The sequence below is a fragment of the Loxodonta africana genome, chromosome 3, assembly GCF_030014295.1.
Source record: "Loxodonta africana isolate mLoxAfr1 chromosome 3, mLoxAfr1.hap2, whole genome shotgun sequence".
NCBI lineage: Eukaryota > Metazoa > Chordata > Mammalia > Proboscidea > Elephantidae > Loxodonta > Loxodonta africana.
In genome coordinates, this window is record NC_087344.1 from 36257575 (window position 1) to 36280165 (window position 22591).

General features: G+C 59.7%; 1 protein-coding gene across 1 annotated transcript in view; it reads left to right on the plus strand.

Annotated features, from left to right (window-relative positions):
- The first annotated feature begins 4264 nt into the window (after positions 1 to 4264).
- PLCH2 (phospholipase C eta 2) overlaps positions 4265 to 22591 on the plus strand; it is a 30895-nt gene continuing 12568 nt past the window's right edge. The window contains exons 1-11 of the mRNA XM_064281125.1: positions 4265 to 4310; positions 6093 to 6239; positions 8731 to 8990; positions 9139 to 9267; positions 13100 to 13270; positions 14552 to 14645; positions 14867 to 15070; positions 15330 to 15450; positions 17173 to 17344; positions 17680 to 17787; positions 19249 to 19392. Coding sequence (XP_064137195.1) covers positions 4280 to 4310; positions 6093 to 6239; positions 8731 to 8990; positions 9139 to 9267; positions 13100 to 13270; positions 14552 to 14645; positions 14867 to 15070; positions 15330 to 15450; positions 17173 to 17344; positions 17680 to 17787; positions 19249 to 19392 — 1581 coding nt within the window. The 5' untranslated portion in view covers positions 4265 to 4279. The remainder of the gene's footprint in view (positions 4311 to 6092; positions 6240 to 8730; positions 8991 to 9138; positions 9268 to 13099; positions 13271 to 14551; positions 14646 to 14866; positions 15071 to 15329; positions 15451 to 17172; positions 17345 to 17679; positions 17788 to 19248; positions 19393 to 22591) is intronic.

The window sequence follows — 22591 nt, forward strand, 5'->3', positions numbered from 1 at the left end:
GTGGTGGACTTGGCACCAGTGACTGTGTCATCACCTGTACTTGAGGACTGGGCCTGGGCTCTCTGCAACGCCCCGCCCCCATCTCTCTCGTCACCTCACCCGTGGAGCGTCCATTGTGTGCCAGGTCCTGGGCCAGGTGCTGGGAACAGAGCAGGGGGCAGGGGCTGCTCTGTGCCCAAGGGGCACCGGGGATCAGATGGTGAGCAGATAAATACATGCGGTCGGGTAGCCACAGGCCATGGGGAGCCTTGTGGGAATAAAACAGGGTCACAGGACAGAGGATTAGAGAGGTGGCAGCCTGGGAGGGGCTGGGGGGGGTTACCACTGGTGCGTGTGGATAGGGGAGGGGATTGGGGGGGATGAGGCAGGGTACATCTCTCTCCCATGGAGCCCCCTTCAGACCCAGGGCCATGTTCCTACCTGCCTTGGCCTGGGGGGCTGGTGGGCCTGGGGGATGGATGGGCCTGGGAGAATGGGTGGTCCAGGGTGGATCTAGCCTCCATGTGAGCCAGGGAGGTGTGGCTGCTCCCTTCCCACCTGAACTCTGGGGGCTGCAGGGCTATACCAGGTGTGTCTGCCTAGGCCACAGGGAGGCCCATGAAAAAGAAGGGCAGGGCGGCCCTGGGCTGGGACCATGGCTGGGGCCCAGGGTCTGTGAGTGCCGCAGGACACAGGACAGCTTCCTAGGGCTCTCCCAGGGCACTCAGTACGCCCATACCCAGGGCAGGTAGGGTAAGATGTGCCCCAGGAGGGGGAGGGGGGCCAGGGAGGCTGGCCGTGGTGGGGATGGGTGAGCCTGTTCCAGGCCCAGTGTGCTGAGGCTGGGTGATGGTTCTCCTGGGCATAGGCCGAGCCTCCTATGACTGTGGGTTCTTGAGCCAGGAGTGAGTGGCCCAGTGTCTCAGAGAGAGAGGTATCTGGTGGTGGGACAGGATGGGATGAGGTCAGGGCAGTGATGGCAGGGTTAGTAGGTGAGGAGGGTGGGAGCTGGAGACCGGCACTGGGCACCTGCTCACCTCCAGTGTCGCCTGGAGGCAGGTCTGCAGGTACCTGGGTACAAAGGTTTCCTCAAGGTGTGTGGCCTCGCCTGGGGTCTTCCTGTTGAATGGAGGGTGGGCTGGCTTGGGTGGCCCCCCAGTCATTGAACCACACAAAGGGGTGATTCGGCCAAGGGCAAGCCAGGCATGCATCAGAGATCATGGGACATGGCAGAGGGGCTAGCAAAAGGTGACGTATGTGGGCCATGGGTGATGTGGGCCTTTCCATGGGGCAGGTGGGTCCTGGCTGGCTCTGCCCAACCTTGAGCCTTTAAAGAGCTGGAGGCTGGGGGGCGGGGGCACCCTCTGCTGTGCACCGGCAGCAGCTGTGCCAGAAGTGGGGTGTGGGACCTGGTATGTGGACCCCTCCCTGGGGTGGGGGCTGCTGCTCCTAGTTTGGGGCATCTGAACCATCCTAGGGCCAGGCCATCAGCGTCAGGAGCAGTGGGCTCAGCCCTCGCTAGCTAGCTCCCTGTGGTGGCCCTGACCCAAGTGGTCATGTCCTGGTGCCCCAGGTACCCCAGCTTTGCAGCCGCTGAAGTTCAGTGCTCCGTGTCCCTGAAGTGTCAGAGAAGGTGGGGTCACCTTAGTCCTCAGGGTGGAGGGGGCCCTAGATGGTGGAGCCGCGTGTCAGAGGGCGAATTAGATGGGCCTTCATCTGGCTGGGTCTGTCCAGGATTACAGCTTAGGGCAGCCAAGTAAGTCAAAGGATCCTAGGTGCTGGGGCTCAGGCCTATGCTGGGGAAGGTGGGTTGGGCCCACCCAACCTGCCCACCTCCCCCCCCCAGACCTCTGCCCTGGGCAGAGGGGCAGCCAGACCCACCAGGCTGAAAGCAGGAGGGCATCTCATGGCCAGGGGCCAAGGGGCCGGACCTGGTAGCCTCAGGGGCTTTGAGGAGAGCTGGGCTTTGGGCTGAGCCTCAGGGCTGGGTGGGTAGGAGGAGGGGGTGCCCCCAGATTGTGACAAGGCAGCCCTGAGGCAAGAAGAACCCAGCCTTCTTGGGCACGAAGAGCCACAGGCTCTTGATACAGGAATGGATAGCCCACTGTCATGGAGGAAGGGTAGTGTGTCAGGGGGAGGATGGAACGAGGTTAGGGCAGTGACTGTAGGGTCAGCAGGTGAGGAAGGTGGGAGTATCACACCGAGCCCAGGGCAAAGGGAGGGTGTAGCCCTAGGCACTGAGGGTGTAGGTCATGAGAACTCATCTAAGCTGGGGTCCACTAGCTATGGGATCCCCTCCAGCCCTGGCTCTGGTCCTGGAAAGGGAGGTTTTAGCGCCTTGGTTCTGACCCTTCTTGGGGATCCCCCCAGACCTCTGGCACAGGCAATGATGCTGTGGTGGTGGTAGCGGGGGCCAGGGGCCCCATCTTCCTGAGATGCACAGGCCTCCTCCTTCCTGTTCCAGGGGCTAATGGTTTCCTAATCCAATTCTGAAGCAGAACATGCAAAGGCGCTGACCGCCCTCTGTAGATAAGCCAGTTAGGGCTTCCTTGACAAAGGCATTTAATTGGGTTCTGGAGTTTGGCTTCCAGTTGATCACATTGGCTCTGGGTCGGGGTGTTCTGGGCTCTCTGGTCAGCCCACCAAGTTCATGTGCTCTCTGCATCCATTTCCCCTTCTCGGTGACCTTAGACCTCTGCAGCTCTGCTAGGCTCTTCCTGTTTTGGGCTCTGTAGCTCCTTCCTTTGGGCAGGGTTCAGGGTAAACTACCCCTCTTGGACATTTCTGACAGAATCATGGGAGCCTCAGCATGGCAGGGGAGGGGAGCTGGAGGCTCAGGACAGGCTGGTCGCTCCTCCTGGGCATAGTCAGCAGGGCGGGTGGCCAGCGTTCATGAGGTCTGCCCCCTCCAAGGCCCAGGCACTGCCTGCAAGCTGCCCCTGGTGACCACCGGGCTTCCAGCAGGACCCTGGGATGGATGAGGCAGATGCCTGGCCCTCCCTTTGAGGCCTGGCAGTGCCCAGGCAGAAGGAATGGGGTGGGCATAGGGTGGAATGTGGGCTTGAGGGTCCCAGGGGTTGAGTTCTTTGCACAGTGGCTGGCCAGGACTGTGGTTGGGGTCAGCAGCAGGGGTCCCAGAGCTGTCCCAACCCTGAGGCTTCCATGTAACCTCTGGCTTCCCCAACCAGGAGGAAGGTTTGCCAAGTTGGCCTGGGGGTGAGGCAGGCCGGGGTGCCCAGCAGCCCCCCAACTCCTAGCAGTAGAGTCCCCTCTGCCTTTCTTCCTTTCCACTCCTCTGCCTTCCCCCCACCACACCCAAAATCAGCACCAGGGGCCACCCGTTGCTCCCCAGGTCTGTCTCTTGGCTGGACCCTGGGTCCGGTGGGCAGGCAAGGGGGGTGCTGCTGAGTCTTCTCCAAGGCCGGGTGGTGGTTAGGGGAGGGCGGCTGCCTAGGTTAGCCCAGCCTCAGGAGCCAGAATGTGGTGAGGAATGTACTTGGAGCCTCAGCCGCCTCTGCCTGTGGGAAAGGTCACCTGCCAGGGGCTGGGACTTGGAGAGTGCCTAAGGCTACTAAGGCCCTGCCTCAAGCTGGGTGAGGTAGGCATGGGTGTTCGGACTGGGCCCAGGGTCCTTACTCTTTGAAAGGGCCCCGGTTGTCTGTGTCTACCTCCAGGCCAGGGTGGGGGGTGGGGAGAGGAAACTGGGGACCCCACCCTACAGAGGGCTGGGCACTGGGCCTTGGGACAGGATGCTGCTGCTCCTGCCTCTCCTTGGGGACTGCCTTCCTCTGGACCAGGGGAGCCCTCTTGGGGGTCCCTGTGAATATAGACATCAGCCTCTGCATCCCAGTGTCGGGGGGCTGAGATAGGAGCTCTTGGTGGGGTAGTCCATGAGGACTGGCATCCCAGGCTAGGTTGACCATTATAGATGCATCCTGGGGGTGGCCAAAGTCCTAAGAGGCCACCCTCCATCCTGCCTGTCATGACTTAGCCCTTGGGGGCTGGCACCTTCCTGGTCCCCTCCTCCCCAGCTGGGAGTACCTAAATCCTCTGAGCAGCTGGGCTCAGTGGTGGCCTCGGATTAGCGTTGGGATTGGGCCAAAGAAGGCTCCCCCCAGAACCCTGTACCCACACCCACCTCGGCCTGATGTGAGCCGGACCCCCTCTGGCCTCTGCATGCCCTCCCTGGTCCTGGCAGCCATCCAGCATGACTTCGGCTGGGCCCGCTACCCACCACCGGGCCCGGGGAGCAGTGGCCTGCCTGGCTGAGGCACTACTCTGGGTCGGAGGGAGCGTGGCCATGTGTCCGAGGTGGCAGCTCGACCATCTCGGTGAGCAGGGGCCAGCCTGCCTGCCCCCGGGGGGAGGGCAGCGGCACTGGGTACAAGACCCCTGGGGCCAATCCGAGTGCGGAAGGCCCTAGGTGGACTCTTGTGGGAGAGAGGAGGGGATGTCACTGGCGATGTCAGTGGTCAGTGGCCTGGGGTCTCCCATCCCCTCCTCTGCTGACCTCTATCCTCCCTCCCCTTCGGGTCTCCCACTCGGCCTCAGGTGTGGCTCCAGCAGCAGCCTCAGGCCTGACTCCTCCAACCCTTCTGCTTCAGAGCAGGCCTGGGAGGTGAACCCAGACAGGAAGTGGGGTTGAGCAGGGGAAGGAGGGGGCTGATGGGCAGGGACCCTGCTGGATTGCTAGGTGGGGTGCTCAGGGAGATTCCTGGTCACTTTGGGGGGCAGCAGCACCTTCAGCCCAGGTTGGGGTGGGACCAGCATGCTGGTGCCAGAAGAGCACCCTCTTGCTGCCATGACTCCCTGCGGTGGGGTCACACGCCTGCCTGGAAAAGGGGAAGGTCTCATGGTCTGACTTGGGAGGCCCAGGGAGGCCTCAGTGGGGCTGCCCACCTGGGTCTCTGCTCCACTGGTGGGCAGGCTGGGTCCAGGTTGCCACCTCCGGGCCCTGTTCTAAGCCTTCTGTGGCCCAGCCCTGTGGCCGCCCTTGCTTCTCCCTCCCCACCCCCTCCACTGTTCCCTGGAGATCGGGCCTCCACGCTCACCCCACCCCACTGCCAAGGTTCCGTCCCCTCCAAGGTCTGATACTGGTTTCTCTCTGGAGGTCATCATTGACCATTGCCCTCAGGCTGGGGTCACTGGTAGTGTGGCTCTTGTGGGGTATGGTTCCTTGGGGCCTTCCTTGTGCTGAGCTTTTGGGGAGCTGGTGTGAGGGCCTGGGTGGCTGACCCTGAGCCTGCAGCTCCTCCAGTCTCATGCGCTGCTCCTGAAGCTGGCATCACTACCCACTGTGACCTAAAAGAGGGGCAAGCTCATACAGAGGAGGGGAGAGGGCAGTGGGCCTGGCGGGAAGGCCTGGGTTTCAGAGCTCAAATCGGTTCTGCACTCCAGAATCCATGCTCTAGGGGTTTTGGCCTGTCTGGCCTCCTCTCCCTCGTGTCGTCCATGGTTTGAGGAGCCTCCAGGAATAAGTGTGATCGGTGTTGGTGTTGCTGTGTGATGGGAGGGGTGGCTTTATGGTGTCAGAGGAGGGGAAAGCAGGAACCCAGGAGTGAGACTGGATTCTCTCAGGGGTGGCCCGTGTGGTGGAAGGCTGACAAGCCAGGCCAGGTGTCATGGGCCGCCCACCACCTGCCCAAGCCTGCCCCATGCCTAGCAGAGGCCTCCAGTGCAGAGGGGCCCCTGAGCTTGGCTACTGTGGGGCCCTGCCAGCTCAGCTGCTGCACTGTGGTCCTACTGTGCACGCTCCCTCTGAGCAGATGATCCCAGTAGTGGTGGGCTGGGCAGGTGGCCTGAGTGGGGAAGGACCTTACCTGGCCCTCTGTCCCTAGGACGTGGAGGAGAGCAGCCATGTCTCCTGGTGGCCCTGATCATGGGCAAGCCCAGACTGAATGTGATTAGGCGACAGCCTGGGCTTGCACCTGGGAATCTCAGGGGTGGGCAATGGGTGGGTGGTCTCACACTCCCTCCTGCCCTGGGACAGCACTGGCGGGGTAGCTGGGGTGGTGGGGAGGAGGCCAGGTTGCTGTGAGGATGGCATTGCCCCAGGGCTCACCAGCACTCTGTCTGTGTCTCTGTCTGTCTGTCTGTCCACATGTGGCATCCAGTGGAGCGGTGTATGAGCGCCATGCAGGCAGGGACGCAGATGGTGAAGCTCCGCGGAGGCTCCAAAGGCCTTGTCCGCTTCTACTACCTGGACGAGCACCGCTCCTGTATCCGCTGGCGGCCCTCGCGCAAGAACGAGAAAGCCAAGAGTGAGTGCGGGGCTGGGGGTGGTGTGGTGGGCAGGGGAGGGGGCAGCCCTGGATGGGGGCAGACCCAGGGCCCCTGGGTGAGAACCCCTCTGGGGGGGGAGTAGGGACCCTTCCCAGAATAACCAATGGACAGCTAAGGGGGCAGTAAGACCCTGCCCCCAGAATTCTCTACGTCGCTCTAGGCCTTGGCCAGACTCAGCCTTGGAGTGACATCTCGACCATGTGGTGGGGGAGCCAGGGCCCCATCCCTTGAGACCCTTGCCTGGCGTTGAGGCTGTCTGGCGGTCTCTGGGACTCAGAGGCCCATGCAGCTCCCCTGGGGCCCAGCCCTGAGAGGCCAGTGGATGGACAGAAGAGACCCCAGCCAGGGCCTGAAGTGGGATAGGGAGGCAGCTCCTGAGCTGGGAGGGTCTGCACAGGCAGAGGGAAGGCAGGATGAGGTGAGGGGTCCCAGGGGTCAGGAAGAGACACATAAGCGTCCTCTTGGGCTGAGAGATGGGAGTTTCCACACCTGCTCTGGTGTTGCTGACCTGGGTGGGACCAGGTGTCTCCAGGGCCTTAGCCCAGCAGTTACCAAGGGCACTACCACCACCATGGGCCCAAGAGAGAGCCTGCTGCAGAGGACCCAGGGGGCCAAGCACGGGTGAGCTGAGAGAGAGGAGTCCTGGAGCAAGAGGCTGTGTGTGGGGAGGTGCAGGGCCAGGGTTGCCCTCTGGGTCCAGGAGGGAAGCACCCACGCTCAGCTGTGAGTGCCTACTCTGTGCCAGGTGCTGTTCTCTGTACTGGGCCACATAAGTGAGAAGATAATGCCCCATGGTGAACATTCAAGAGCGGCAGAAAGGGGGATAGACAGGTGGCCTGAGGTTCAAGAAAGCCTCTCTGGGGAAGGGAACAACTGAGCTGAGACTTGAAGGTTTGGGGCCCAGGGCTGGGGTGGGCCTCCCTAGCCTTCTGCCCCTGTCTCCATACTCAGGAAGACATAGTTTGGGGCAGACAAATCCCTGGGCCTGGGAGGTGTCCCAAGGAGGGAAGAAGAGGGCAAAGCAGCTCTTCCCTGGACTGTCTCCCTTGTCTGGGGGCCCATAGCCAGCCCCTCAGTGCTGTGCACAGGAATGAGGGAAGGCCAGCAGGCGGGGAAGGCACCATGGGGGCCAAGGAAGGGGGCTTCCGGGAGAGGGTATGAAGTGGCAGGGAGAAGTGTGAGGTTACCCATCACTGCACAGATGGAGAAACTGAGGCCCAGGGAGGGGGCGCCTAGGTCACCTGGCAGCAGTGGCAGGGCTGGAATGGGGACCCAGCATCTGGAAAACATTCTTTCCATGGCATCTGAGGCTCTAGAGGAGCCTCGGCATCCTCATCGCATGCTGTTGGCATCCTGGGTTGCCCTGAGTGTTAGACACAGGAATGCACAGAGGCTGGCACGGATCCGGCAGGCAGGAGATGGGGCACTGGTGTTGGCCATCAGGCCCTGGTGGTGCTGTACCAAGGGTGTCTGCCTCCACCAGTGGGCACTTGCCCCCAGCCCTTTTATGCCTGGACCCCAGTGCCATGAACAGGCCCTGCTGTGAGCAGGTATAGGCCTTTTACAGAGTCCCTCTGAGCTCATCTGTCCATGGTAACTCAATGTTTTAAACAGAGTGTCCTGGAGCCTGAGCGCCGGGGCCAGTAATGAGACCCTTGATGGAATTTGAGCCAGGCAGCTGTCCCCCTGCCTCTCCCCCTGCTGAGCATGCTAGGTGTCAGCTACCAGCTGTATTTCTGGAAGTGGGGATGAGTTGACCAGGTGATGGCCTGTCTGTTCCTTGAAGTCTCACTCTGCTCCTTAACCAGGGGACATCTGGAGCACTCATGGGAAGAAGTGTTTCCCCCCTTTTCTGAGGGGCGTCTTTTTCATGCTCAAAGTGTGGGAGGGGGACCACACTGTCAGAGCTGAGTAGGGAGGGCGGCGAAGGGGGCTTGGCTGCCTGAGCATGATGCATTGTCTCTTCTTCCCAATCTGAAATGTGCCAGGGGTCCCTGAACCCTCTGTCCCCAGTGCACTGCCTAAGCATTGGGCAGCCTCTTGCCACAGCAGGCTGGACCTGAGTGCAGGTGGGAGATGAGAGGGTGGATTGCGAAGCCCCTGGAGGTGGGGTGGAGTGGATCGTCTCTTGCCGGCCCCTGGGGCTGGTCCCTCTGCTTTCCATTGCTGCTGCCCGGGCTTCAGCGCTGGCTCAGTGGAATCAGAGCCATACCCTACTGGGATGAGAGAGCTTCATTTCCATCACAGAAAGGAGCTCCCAGAAGCGCAGCTGCCTGGCGTTCCGAGGCTTAGAGGGACTGTGGCTTGGTGCTGAGCTGTTGCTGTGACGAGAGCCCAGCACTCTAGTACAGCCCAGGCCACTCAGTCCTCCATGGTTCCCAGACCCAGTGGACTCTGGGCTGTGGGCCAGGGGGACTAGGCCAGGGGGACTTGAGACCCTGTTGACCACCCCCTGCTCCCTGCCCGCAGTCTCCATCGACTCCATCCAGGAGGTGAGCGAGGGCCGGCAGTCGGAGATCTTCCAGCGCTACCCTGACGGCAGCTTCGACCCTAACTGCTGCTTCAGCGTCTACTATGGCGACCACCGTGACTCACTGGACCTGGTCTCATCCAGTGGGGACGAGGCGCGCACCTGGGTCACTGGCCTTCGCTACCTCATGGCTGGCATCAGTGATGAGGACAGCCTGGCCCGCCGGCAGCGGACCAGGGACCAATATCCTTGGGGTGGGGTGGGGCAGGGACAGTGCCCCTACCTGTCCTCCCAGGCCAGGCCACACACTAGGGATATGGGCGTGGGAGGGCAGTTGGGCTGCTTGCACCAAGGGTGGGCAGCGTCATTGTCTTGTGGACTGCGTGGCCCTTAACTCGGCCCCAAAGTGGCTGAAGCAGACGTTCGACGAGGCTGACAAGAATGGGGACGGCAGCCTGAGCATTGGCGAGGTCCTGCAGCTGCTGCACAAGCTGAACGTGAACCTGCCACGGCAGCGTGTGAAGCAGATGTTCAAGGTGAGGCAGGAAGGGGGCGGGCTTCCTGCTGTGGGGTCTTTGCAGAGGACTGGGGACTATGCAGAGATGAGGAGGGGGGCACCCCGGGCTGAGGCATAGCCTTGTCTGAGCAGGAGGGGTCCTGGGCAGTGGTGGTCCAGCTACAGACGGGTGGTCTGCAGCAGACACAGGGGGGCAGCTAGGTGGGTGTGGCTCCACCAACCCTAGGTGTGTGGACTGGGCTTTGGGGGTAGGAGTCAGCTCCCTGAGGTAAGTGCCCAGAGGAGGCCACAGCCCCTCTCCTGGCCCCCCAACAAAGCCACAGTGAGATGAGCCCGGCCCAGTCTGGGCCCCAGGTGCCCTAGCTGGCACCATCTCGCCCCCCTGGCCCCACACCTCCCTGGCCTCTGCAGTCCCCCAGCCGCCCCATAGTTAAAAGTTACGAAAATGCATCCCCTAGATACTTCAGCTGGAGCTGCAGCCTTTATTGTCTGTAATTAGCTTCTGTCTTTCTGGAACCCCTGCTGGGATGGGGGAACATGGCCGTCAGCAGATCTTGCTCCAGGTAGGTGGGCAGCGTGAAAACAGGCTAATCTTGAACCTCACTGCCCCGCCCTGGGCCTCATCTTCTTCCTTCCACCTGGAGGAGGGTTCTTGAGCTGGACGTCAGGCTCTGCAACCCCCTGCACCACCACCCCAGCCTGACAGCTCCCCACAGCGGCCCTGGCTCCTGTTGCCTGTCTTGAGATGGACAGGGAGGTCGTGCTTGGCCGGAGAGAGGCAGCCAGCCTGGCTCGGCACAAGCAAATCTGAGTGTGGATGGGAAGGGGAGCAAGAGGCTCTCAGACCCTGCCCGAGAGGACTAAGGGGGCTGGGCACATCACCCACCAGACCGACAGCCCCCTGACTGCCTGAGGCTGGGCTGTTCACGGCCTATCCAGGCTCCAGGGGCAGCTCTGAGGTCAGCAGCCCTTCCAGGGAGGTGAGGTTGTACGGGTACCAGTTGACAGGCTGGCTGGAGGGGAACAAAGCCCTTGCTGAACTGAGTATATGCATCATATACACATGAAAGCTGGATAATGAATAAGGGGGACTGAAGAAGAATTGATGCCTTTGAATTGTGGTGCTGGCAAAGAATATTGAATATCCCACGGACTGCCAAAAGAACGAACAAATCTGTCTTGGAAGAAGTACAACCAGAATGCTCCTTAGAAGCAAAGATGGGGAGTCTACATCTCACATACTTTGGGTATGTTATCAGGAGGGGTCAGTCCCTGAAGGACATGCTTGGTAAAGTAGAGGGTCAGCGAAAAAGAGGAAGACCCTCAATGAGATGGATTAACACAGTGGCTGCAACAATGGCCTCAAGCATAAAGATGATTATGAGGATGGCTCAGGACTGGGCAGTATTTTGTTCTGTTGTCCATGGGGTCACTGTAAGTCAGAATGGACTTGATGGCACCTAACAACAACTGGCTATAAGTGTGTCCAGCTCCTGGGGCCAAGGTTCTGGTGTGGAGTCCTGGCTGGAGAAGGCCCACATGGGGAGCTCTGGATCCCCTCCCCGCCGCTCGGTCCTCAGTAAGGACACTGGGCCCCGAGTCATGGCAATCCGGTGCACAATGCACCAAAATATTACCCTTTCCAGCCCATCCCCATGATCGCTTGTGGATCAGATCATTGTGATCTATAAGATTTTCCCTGGGTGATTTTTGTAAGTAGATCTCCAGGCCTTTCTTCCTAGTCTTAGTCTTAGTCTGGAAGCTCCTCTGAAACCTGTTCAGCATCGTAGCCACACAGAAGCCTCCACTGACAGACAGGTGGTGACTTCAAGTGAAGTGCATTGACCAGGAATTGAACCTGAGTCTATCGAATGGAAAGGGAGAACTCTTCCACTGAACCACCACTGCCTCACCTCAGACCTATGGCGCCCTCAAATCTAGTTTCAGGCGCACTAGGGTCTTCCTTTGCCATCTGTGGGGCCAAGCACCACCTGGGTTGGGCCCCTCACACCAAGGTGGCACAATCTCTGCCGCGCCTCAGCTCTCGAGTTCCAGAGGGAGTCATGGAGGCCCCGATGGGTGCCCACTGCCAGGCCAAGCCCATGCTGGGGTACAGCCAGAAGCGCATCAGGGCCCTGCCTCCCCAAGAACCCTGCTTTCATGGGGACAGGGATATGGGGTGTGGCTGAGGCCACCGCACTCTCTGGGGTGCTCCTGGCTCAGAGGGGACCTTAGAGGACCACCCCCAAGAGTTCAGCAGGTGATGCTGTCCATGGTTCTGACAGTATGCTGGGTGGGGGCTGCCTGAGAATGACCTTTGGTGGTCTGCTCCCTCCCTTGTCCAGCCCCCCTGTCACACCCACTGTGGGCTCTTCCAGGCTCCCTGGGAATCCCCAAAGGCAGCTGCTGAGACTGTCCCCTGCCCATAGCACCTTGAGGGGGCCCCCAGCCCACCCACTCAGGGCTTCCCGGCATTTCTGGTGTGGTGGGCATGGCACCACTTCTACTTCTATGAGGCTTCGTCCTGTCTCAGGGACTGATGAAAAGTTAGAGACTCTGTGGAGACCTGTGGAAACCCTGGTGGCATAGTGGTTAAGTGCTACAGCTGCTAACCAAAGGGTCAGCAGTTCGAATCCGCCAGGTGCTCCTCGGAAACTCAATGGGGCAGTTCTACTCTGTCCTATAGGGTCACTATGAGTCGGAATCGACTTGACTGCACTGGGTTTGGTTTTTTTTTTGGTGGAGACCTGTGGCCTTGGGCAGTGTCCGAGGATAAGGGTGGCTGTGGTCCTCAGTGAGCCAAGCCTGGGGAGACCGTGCAGCTGTGGTCAGGGCTGGACTGGTGGCTTCAATTGGCTTCGCCTGTGGCCACCCCACCAGCGTCTCTGTGAGCCCTGGAAAGGTGGGCATCTGAGCTGATGGAACCATGGCTGACCTGGTTCACTGACCACAGATGCTTTGCTGCATACAGGGCCAGGTGCTGGGTCCCACTGGCCAGGCCAGCTGGAGCCCAGTGCCTCTAAGTGGGTCATGTTCCCACTCCACCTCCACCCCACCATCCCCATCCACCTTCATCTTGGGCCTCAGCCCAGCCTCTGTGGTCAAGCAGCCTTTCTTGCACACCCCCAGGTGCCTGTGGCCCCTGGGCACCTCAGCCATCCACTGGTCTCCAGCCACTGGGATACCACGTCCTGTGCATCTGTCCCCAGACTTGGGTCCCTTCTTGTAGGGCTGTGCCTTTTCCCTTGGCGTCTTGGGGTCTGGCATGTTGTCAGTAAATGCTGTGAGCATGTGGGTTCACTAAGGAGCCCATACCCTCACAGGGATCCCTGGTGGGTCTGTGCCACGGAACTACCACCCCCGCGGAGTGCCCCAAAAGGCTGCTAGGGGCATTTTGTGAGTGAAAGGAAGGCAACAGCTAAGAACAGGTCCTGTTTGTTTCTGCCAGGGAGACCTGGGTCCTGGGTCTCCTGGGGCCATGAGCGTTCCTAACTGATAAGCATCGATTTCATTAAAGGCTCAGTGGCATGGAGACCAGGGTGGATACTGACTCCAAGTGTGGGTGATGGTGCCAGATTTGGCTGTAGATTGACCTTGGAGGGCTCAGAGCCAGGGGGTCAAATTGTGTTTTAAAAGGATTGCCCCAGTGGCTTCTTAGTGAGGAGAGGCAGACAGGGGGAGGCCATTGAAGACACAGATGTGATTGTCCAGGGCACTGTGACATGGCAGCGAAACAGGAAGTGGGGGGCGGTGGAGCTGCGGTTCTGATTGGCCAAGGAGGGGGACAAGCCTGAGGACTCCTTGTGGCTGTGAGAGGACGCCGACAGGGACCCAGAGGCCTTCGCTTGCAGGAAGCAGACACAGATGACCAGCAGGGCACACTGGACTTCGAGGAGTTCTGTGCCTTCTACAAGATGATGTCCACCCGCCGGGACCTCTACCTGCTCCTGCTGACCTACAGCAACCACAAGGACCACCTGGACACCGCTGACCTGCAGCGGTTCCTGGAGGTAGAGCAGAAGGTGAGTGGGCTGAGGGGGTTCCAGTGTGGCTGATAGCTTGGGGTTGGTGGGGCCACAGCCTGGCCTCTGTGGCCCAGGATCTGCCTCTGCTGATGGCACCTGTTCCAGCTCACATCAGTACACCAACCTCATTCTGGGGCCTGGGGAGTCTGCTGTGTGGGGCAGAGAGCTAGCGGCTTCTCCAATGGAGCCTGAGAAGGGTGCTGTCCTGGCTTTGGCCACCCAAGCTTCCAGCAGGGACTTGGATTCCATGGCCCAGACTTTGGGAACTGCTCCCACATGCCCATGCTCCCTGCATGGGTCTGGCTGGCCCCTCCCCAGAGCTCGCTCAGGGCCACCTCCACTCATCATTTGCCCGGCAAACGCCCAGTGCCTCCTGGTGCCCATGAGACCCACCCACCTCTGTACCTTGACTCCAGAAAGCACCATCCAGCCCAGGGTCCAGTGCAAGAACCATGTTCTCCTGGGACTGCGCTACTGGCCTGAGCCCTAGTGTCCAGAGGCTCAGGGGTCTGGACTGTCCTCCTGGGCCCCTCTGATGTGTAGGACCTGAGGTGCATGCCTTTGGCTGAAAGCCTGCCATGGTGGGAAGAGGCAGAGACCCTTGAAGAGAATGCTTCCATGGGAGGGGCCCAGGCAGCATGTGCCCTGCACCCTCAGTGCTGATAGGGGTGGCCACCATGAGGACCAGTGTCATGGGCTTCTCCTCCTAGGACCCTCATGGACCCTCTTTAGGGAGGAGCAGGGGAGGGGCAGGTCTTGGGCAGCCACACCCGGGGGCTCAGCGGCTTTCCCCACCTATGACAGAGCCCCGTTGTCACTCAGCCGTGAGGGCACAGTCAGCCTTGTGGTGACAAGCCATGGGCGTCTTCGAGTGCAGGTGGGGTTGGGGTGCTGGACTGGTCCTGGAGGGGGGACCAGAGAGCCGCTCAGCCTCCGATGTGCAGAGCCTTCTCAGGAGTGGCTGGGGGTCCAGCTTCCCATGACAGTCACCTGCAGGGACCTGGGGTAGATGGCAGGGGGCTCCCCCATGCCCCTGAGTTCCCCAAGCCTGGGATGTGGTCCTGGCTGTCTGTACGTCCCCACACGTGGCCTCTGCTCCATGCTGGGCCCACCTGCTGAGCACAGACCCCAGTCTGTCCCAAGTCATGTGACACTGGGGGTAGCCAGTGAGCCTTCTGGGGAGGAGGAAGCTGGCTGCAAGGACAGGAGGTGGGAGGCAGTGGCAATGGGGAGGGTGGGGAGCTGCTTGAGGCTAGCCCGGACCCCTTCTCTGCCTAGATGACAGGTGTGACCCTTGAGAGCTGCCAGGACATCATTGAGCAGTTTGAGCCCTGCCCAGAAAACAAGAGCAAGGGTGTGCTGGGCATTGATGGTAAGTGGGGCCGCTTGGTGTCCACTGTCCTGGGGACTACCCTGAATCTACTGTCCCAGAGGGCCACTGGGGGCACTGGCCACAGCGTGAGCTGTGCTCAAGGCAGTGGCCTGAGCCACTGGCACCATGAGGCATGGGGGTGGGTGGCTATGTGATGAGGGACTAGTGCAACCGGGCCAGGGGCCAAGCACACAGGGATGACCCCATCCCACCTTCTGCAGGCTTCACCAACTACACACGGAGCCCAGCTGGTGACATCTTCAACCACACGCACCACAGTGTGCACCAGGATATGAGCCACCCGCTGAGCCACTACTTCATCACCTCATCCCACAACACCTACCTCGTGGGCGACCAGCTCATGTCCCAGTCCCGTGTGGACATGTATGCCTGGGTCCTGCAGGCTGGCTGCCGCTGCGTGGAGGGTGAGTAGCAGCCACCTCATGGGTGCTCCAAGACCTGCTCGCCCCCAGGGCCCAAGCAGGCTCCCTTGGGGGTATAGGGGGTACACTGGGCTGAGGATCAGGCTGGAAGCTTGGGATAAGGCCTCCCCTCAGTGTATGAGCATGTGGACGGTCCTCAGCTGGAGTCTGGAGGCTCAGCAGCCTGTGTGTGCCATGGCTGGTGTTGGAGCAGATGTGGCCTGTGTGCCCTGGTTCTGACCCATAGCCTGTCTCCCCACAGTGGACTGCTGGGACGGGCCTGATGGCGAGCCTATTGTACACCATGGCTACACCCTAACCTCCAAGATCCTCTTCAAAGACGTCATTGAAACCATCAACAAATACGCCTTCATCAAGAATGAGTGAGTAGGAGTTCCTGGGTGGTCCAATAGTTTAGTGCTCAGTTACTAGTGAAAGGTTGGAGGTTTAAACCCACCCAGAGATGCCTCAGAAGAAAGGCCTGGCGGTCTGCTTCTGAAAAGTCACAGCCATTGAAAACCCTATGGGGCACCATTCTACTCTGCACATATGGGGTTGCCATGAATTGGAGTTGACTCAATGGCAATTAACAACAAAGAGAAATAAATTAGGATATAACAGTGAGTGGCTGGGACTGGGGTGCTGGCCCCAAGGGGCTGGGGAGGGACCGCGAGGCTCTGGCTCTTCCTGCCCCTCTCACACATCCTCTTTGGGGGGCAGTGGTTGTGGTAGCCTTGAGCTGAGGGGCTGGTTTTGGGGTGTCTCACTGAGGAGAGAGGGACAGGGAAGGGATGGACCCACAGCTCCAGGGAGAGGGACAGTGGTGGTGAGCAGGCAGACAACATGACAGGCGTGTGCAAGCAGCCCCCTGCCTACACTCGCTTGGCGGTCATCCCTGGATGTCAGTTGCCTGCAGTGGCTTTGGTCCTAATTACCCTCAAGAAGCCACTCTGCGTCTGGACTCAATTTGCTGTCACTCAACTGTGGCTACAGACATTGCTAAACAAAATGCAATTTCATTTCTGGAAATAGAAGACTGCCTCCCTCACTTGGAGAATTACCTTCAAGTCTCTGTTAAACAAGGCTCGAAGGTGAAGAGGGAGCTAACCTGATGAAGTGGGAGGAGAAGCAGGTTGATTGAGAAAATAGTGACAAAAAGCTCCTCCTGGAAGGGCAGCTTGGGCTGTCTCAGCTACCGGGAGGGATGAAGGGAGGGTGCTTCAAGGCAACCAGCCCCTGGGGCTGTAGGTGGGGAGGGTGGCTCGGGGCGGGGGGCTCCTGCAGCTGCCAAGGAACCAGGGCCAGCCAGCATCTCAGAAGAGGCATGCATCTCAGGTGCCCATGTTGTCTTTGTGGGCACCCTAGTCCCACCCCAAATGCTGGGCTCCAGGCCTCAGTCTCCAGCCTGAGAAATGCGAGAATGGGATGAGCACCTGTGCCGCAAGCCCTGCTTGTCCCCCCACACCACAGCACATGCCCATCTCTTGCTCTGGTTTGTGCCCTCTCCATCAAGGTCATATTTCCTAAAAGAACCATGACTACCTTTGGGTAAAACTCCAAGGAAAATGTGCACATGGTTTGAAAAAAAAAAAACAAGCAGCAGAGCAAATAATGAAAAATTCTATGCTCCACTCCCTATTCTGCACTTGCAGATAACAGCCATGTTCCACCAGATGGTGTGTGCCAGGCTTATGTCTCTTCCTTGGGGCCAATGTTGAGGCTCCAGGCCATCCAAGGGCAGTGTCCCCAGTGTCTAGGTCAAAGGGTCATCTTTCTCACCATCTGTCCATTGCTCTACAACATGTCTTGGTTTATTCTGCATCATTTTTGAACCACAGATTTCTCAGATGTTGCCTTTTGTTTTCCTGGAGTTTCTAATTGCCTTTCTTTTTTCTCACCAAGAGATGAAATGTGTGTCTTCTTTCCCTGTCCCTGAGGTCTTCCAGCCCTTTTCCCATCTACTTAGTTGCTTTTCAAAGTCATTGGTGGGCCCCTCCTGGAGCAGCTGGCAGCCCTATCTGTCCAGGCCTCTTGATGGAGACCCCTCCTTGATCAGTGGTTCTGAGGCCCTGGCTCACCCAGCTCCTCCTGCCTTGGGGCCACAGGTACCCAGTGATCCTATCCATTGAGAACCACTGCAGTGTCATCCAGCAGAAGAAGATGGCCCAGTACCTGACTGACATCCTTGGGGACAAATTGGACCTGTCGTCGGTGAGCAGCGAGGACTTCACCATGCTTCCCTCTCCAGAGATGCTTAAGGGCAAGATCCTGGTGAAGGTCAGCCACTACCCCTCCCAGGGCCAGCATCCAACTGGGCATCTGACCTGGGACCAGGACTTGGGGAAGACCCTGCTCCAGACAGGCCTGTGTGCCAATCTAGGGACCTCCACCCCTGCCAACATGCATACTGAATCATGTCCCTTCCATGCTGCTACTGTAGAGAGGTGACAAGCCCTGGTCCCTACCCCCTGCTCCACCCCCTGAGTCACCACAGGCAAACTTGAGAAAAGCCTTGCCCCTTGACAGCTGCTCATTTCGGGTGCAGGCTGTCAGTACTTCCTTCAAGGCCCCTGGGCCCTTGGGCCCTTCCCACTGTCCGCCTCCTCCCCCAGGGAAAGAAGCTCCCGGCCAACATCAGTGAGGACGCTGAGGAGGGCGAGGTGTCTGATGAGGACAGCGCTGATGAGATTGATGAGGACTGCAAGCTCCTCAATGGGGATGTGAGTGGGGGTGGGGCTGGAGTGGGGGCAGGGCTGGGTATGGGTGGGGCCAGGGCAGCCCTGGGCAAGGGGCAGGAGTCCTGCAGCCTGATGAGGGGCTCATGTTCCTGTGGTCAGTGGAAATCAAGAAGGGAGGTGGCTGGAGTGAAGAACATCAGGCCAGGAGCTGGGGGATTTCCAAAGCCAACCAGGCTGCCGTGCATGAGCACTGGTCCTGGGGCCATGGCGGTCCCCTCCCTGCCCACCTCCCCACACCCACTGGAGTGTGCACTCTGCATTCCCGGTGAGGCTGACCCTCAGGGTGGCGGACATATGTCTGCTTGGGGCCCCTCTCAGCTTCCATTTCTGAACGGACCCTGAGGGAACCATCCACTCAAACTCCTGTGACATCCTCTTGGCGTCCTCAGCGGTTAGGAGTAGCACGGGGCTCAGGGAACCTCCCCGGTCCCAGACAACACCACCCACACCTGTACCAGCCAGGCTCTAACCTGGGTTCCTCTCCTCATTCCTTGCCTTTCTGGCCAACCCTGGTTCAACCCTGGCGCCACCTCTAGGCATGAACCCCAAGTCCCACACAGATGCCAGGAGGCATGTGGAGAGAGCCGCCTGTCCTGCCAGGGGGTTCCTGCGGGTGTCTCCTCTCTGCAGCTCAGCTAGCTATCCCTGCTCCCAGCGGCCACCTGGGCTGGGGGCTGCAGGTGGGGGCCGAGGACCTGTGCTAAGCTGTTGCTGACAAGGCAGCAAAGACTTTATCTCTCCCTGAGGGGCCATTGGATGGGAAAATAATTGCACAGGAGCCTTCCCCGCCTCTTGGTTAATTATTTTAGAAAGCCCTGAGGCAGTGACTTCTTCCGTGTGCATTTCTCACCAGCCAGAGAGATGGCACAGCTGCAGTCCTGATACCCACTTGGGCTACTCCAGACGGGGCTCTGGGGACACTCAGATGCCTGAGCCCAGACCCTGCCCCTGAGACATCCAAGGTCATCAAGGCCATGTGGACACTGCATGGGCCAAGGGTAGGGGGTCTTGGCCCCTGGTGCTGAATAGTCTGTCCACTGTGGCTGGCCCACTTCCCTAGGGTGATAGGACCCCAGACCCTGCACTACTGAGTGTTTTCTGAGAGTCCAGGGCAGGATGCGGGTGCACTGACTCCTCCCCTCCCCCCGCCACCCTGAAGCCCACTGGGTTGGCACCCACAAACTGTGTTAGGTCGTAGGGGAGCATCACCCTGCAGCTGAAGGAGCCGAGAGTTAGAACCAGCAGGGCCAGGGTTTACGTCCCGGGGGCAAATCATCTGTTCTCCGTGAGCCAGCTTCTAGGATGAGTGACCTGACCCACATGCTGGTGGCCAGTGCAGTGTGGGCCTGGACAGGACTCCAGTAGCCCCAACTGACCCACTGGAGTGCCCTGCTGCTGCCGGGCTGGGGACAGACACAACAGGGCACCATCTGGCTCCTGCAGGCCTCCACCAACCGGAAGCGTGTGGAAAACATCGCAAAGAGGAAACTGGATTCCCTCATCAAGGAGTCCAAGATCCGAGACTGTGAAGACCCCAACGACTTCTCCGTGTCCACGTTGTCCCCTGCATGGAAACTTGGGCACAGGGCTGAGGGAAAGAAGGTGAGGCTCCCAACGCCTGTTCTCTTCTCCACAGGTACAGGTTCCAGGCCTGGCCAGTGGGCTGGTGAGGGGCCTGGAGTGTGCTGTGTGCTGCACGTGTGTGCATGCATGCACCCCTGTATACACATACCAGCACACATACCTGCATGAAAATACCTGCACACACGCCCTTGAACACACACACATGCATACATACACACATTGACACCAAAATGCACATACCTGCAGGTACACACCTGGCTGCACACACCTACATGCATGTACCTGCATACACACCTGAAAACATGCCTGTATACACGTCTGCACACACATCTGTGTATTCACCTGTATATATATGTTTCCACACATACCTGCGCACACATCTGCATATAAACGCCTACACTCACACACTCGCTAGTACTCATGCACACACACCTGCACACACATGCACACCTGCACAAATGCAGATATACTTGTACATACACACCTATATGTACACACAAACCTGTGCACACACACCTGCACATATACACGCATCTGCACATATACATGCACAAGTGCAAATACAGACACTGCCCATGGTGCATCACCAGGGTCCTCTTGGAGCTCAGTGATTAGGTTTGTTTTGATTTTCCATGCTGAGGGAGGACTTGAGACGTTTAACCTGTCACAGAACAAATCAGCCTGGGGCTTGGCGGCACTGTTGGTGTGGCTGTTTTCACATCCTCCGGCAGTTCTGTTGTAGTCTGACAGCCACACGCGTCCCCTCGGAGGCCTGCGGGCAGCTCCCAGCCCACACCCTCCACCCAGTCTGTCTGTGGGCAGACAGCCCTGGGTGACCGCAGCTCCTCACAGAAGGGAGTTTGCCCACAGGCTCGTTCTGGCCCCCATCTTGGGGGGGGGGTCTCGTGAGTGGCAGGGAGGGGCCCAGCAGGGTCTCAGGGCCAAGCCAGTCCAGGAGCTGTCCAGTGAGGAGTGTGTGGGGCTGGCAATGGGACTGGCCACATGGGGCAGCTTCAGGCCCCTTACCCCGGGAATGCTGGAGAGGTGGAGGCCTCTAGCTCCTACCAGAGTGTTTCAAGGCCAGATAGGGCCAAGCTTGCATGCTGCCCCCCACCCACAGCAGGCCCAGCCAAGTGCAGAAGGTTGGAGCCTCCCTGCCCAGGGCCCCCATGCTGGGAGCCACTCACAGCCCCATGGGGCACTTATCCACATGGAGAGCGGCTGTAAGGGGTGTCAGGGCAGATACAGGGAAGCGTGTGTGTCCGGGGACCCTGACTGGGCAGTGAGGCTGAGCCTCTGGGCTGCAGCCAGCCTGGAGGGATGGCTCCTCAACAACTGGCCTGAGGAGTCAGAGGTGCTTCCCTTATGGCGGGGGCAGGTGCAGACATGGGGTGGGGCAGGTGGCGGGGGGCGTTGATTGCCCTCCCCCCTCAACCTGGAGAGGGCACTCATGGTGGGTGTGGCCGCCTCCACATTCTTGGAGAGCCCGCCATGCAGGCACTGGCTCACCCTTCCCCTTCCTGCAGCCCCGCCCGCTTTCCAAATTTTGGGGGGGGGGCAGCAGTAGCTCCTTCCTGTGCCCCCACTGGGACCTGTATTTTTAGACGCAGTTGTTTTTGTTTCCACCCACAAGTGTGGCACCACGTTGCACAGCTGACGCTTGGGGAACTCAGCGACACTCTTTGCAGGTGGCCCCGGCAGGTCCCGTGCCGCCAGGCGCTTGCTTATTCTAGTCTTGAGATGGAGAGATGGAGCCCCGGCAGGGGCAGGGGCGAGGGGAGGGGGGACTTTGTCAGCCATGGAGCTCGCTCACGGAGGGGTGCAGACTCCAGGCAGAGGGGGCGTCAATGCAGGGGGTCCCACCACAGCCACTTGGGCCCCATGGGGGCAGGCACTGTCCTCCCCAGAGCTGACCCCTAAGGCGTGAGCCTGGGTCCTGAATGCTATCCATCCTACAGGGGGGTCCTGTAGGGAAGGAGGAGGCACTGAGTTCAGCATGGGGGACACCTGGACACTTGGAGGCGAGGGACGGATGAGCACGAAGTGCCTCTGCAGTACAGGACAACTCCGGGGGAGCTGGTGCTGGCCAAGGCGAGGCCTCGCCCTCTGCTGGGGACCCTGTCCTGCCCAGCCCTCCCACCCTGCTGTGCCATCACAAGGGCTGAGCCCTGTCAGGAGGGAGGGGCTGTGCTCTGCCTCTGGTGGATGCTGTCTTTCTGCTGGCTGACTGACTCGCCCTCCCCTATGGGCTGTCAGCTCTCCTCTGCCCAGCTTTTGGGGGAGAATGGGCTGTGCCATTAGCAGTCCATCCTGGTCCAAGAGACTTGGGCCACAGTTGGCGGCACCTCCTCCAGGGACTTGGGCCAGTAGTGCTGCTCCCTTAATTGTGGCCCAGATTTATGGGCGCCTGTGGCTCTCAGTAGCAGCTGCAGCGTTTCAGGCAATGTTTAAGGAGAGCCGGAGCGTGTCAGCCTCCACAGGTTTCAAGCAAACGCTAGTGCGGCTTCCAGCATACTTCAGCATCGTCAGTAAATTAAGAGGAAAACGAGTTGCTGTTGCTGGGGGCTGTGGAGAAAGACATACATCTCTCAAAGCAATTGGGGACTTAATCCCGTGTGCCTTCATCACTGAGAATCTGTCCGTGCAGTGGCCAGCGTCCCACCACTGTGGGCTCCTGGGGGCAGTGGGAGAGCAGGGCCAGGGTGGCCAGACCTGGGGCGCGGGCGTGTATTTGTCCTGGCTTCTGATGTGGGAGAAGGAGGGAGGAAGGTCTGGGCTGTATAGGCACAGTCTCCAGGCATTGGAGCAGCTGGGGCAGCTGCCGGCCACAAACAACTGACAGGCTGTCTAGCCCAGGGCCACAGCCGGCAATGTACTACGTCTTTAGATGTGTGTGGCTCGGTATCCAGTTGGGGATGCACACAGTTTTGTTGGCTGTGAAGTTGGCTCCAGCACCGTGGCTTCTTTGGTTCCTGAACGCCCGTGTTGGGCTCCTTGGGGTGCTTTGAAGTGTGGATCCTGGGGCCTGGAGAACCCTACTTGCAGGACAGACACCCATCCTTCCTGGAATAGGGTGGATAAGGCCCCCAGCTCCACACTCCTGAGGCCCTCCCAGACGATGAGAGCTGCCCAGGAGGGAGTCTTACTTACCACCTGGAGCAAGGGGTGCCGGGCCATGGGCCTGAGCAGGAGGCTGGGCTAG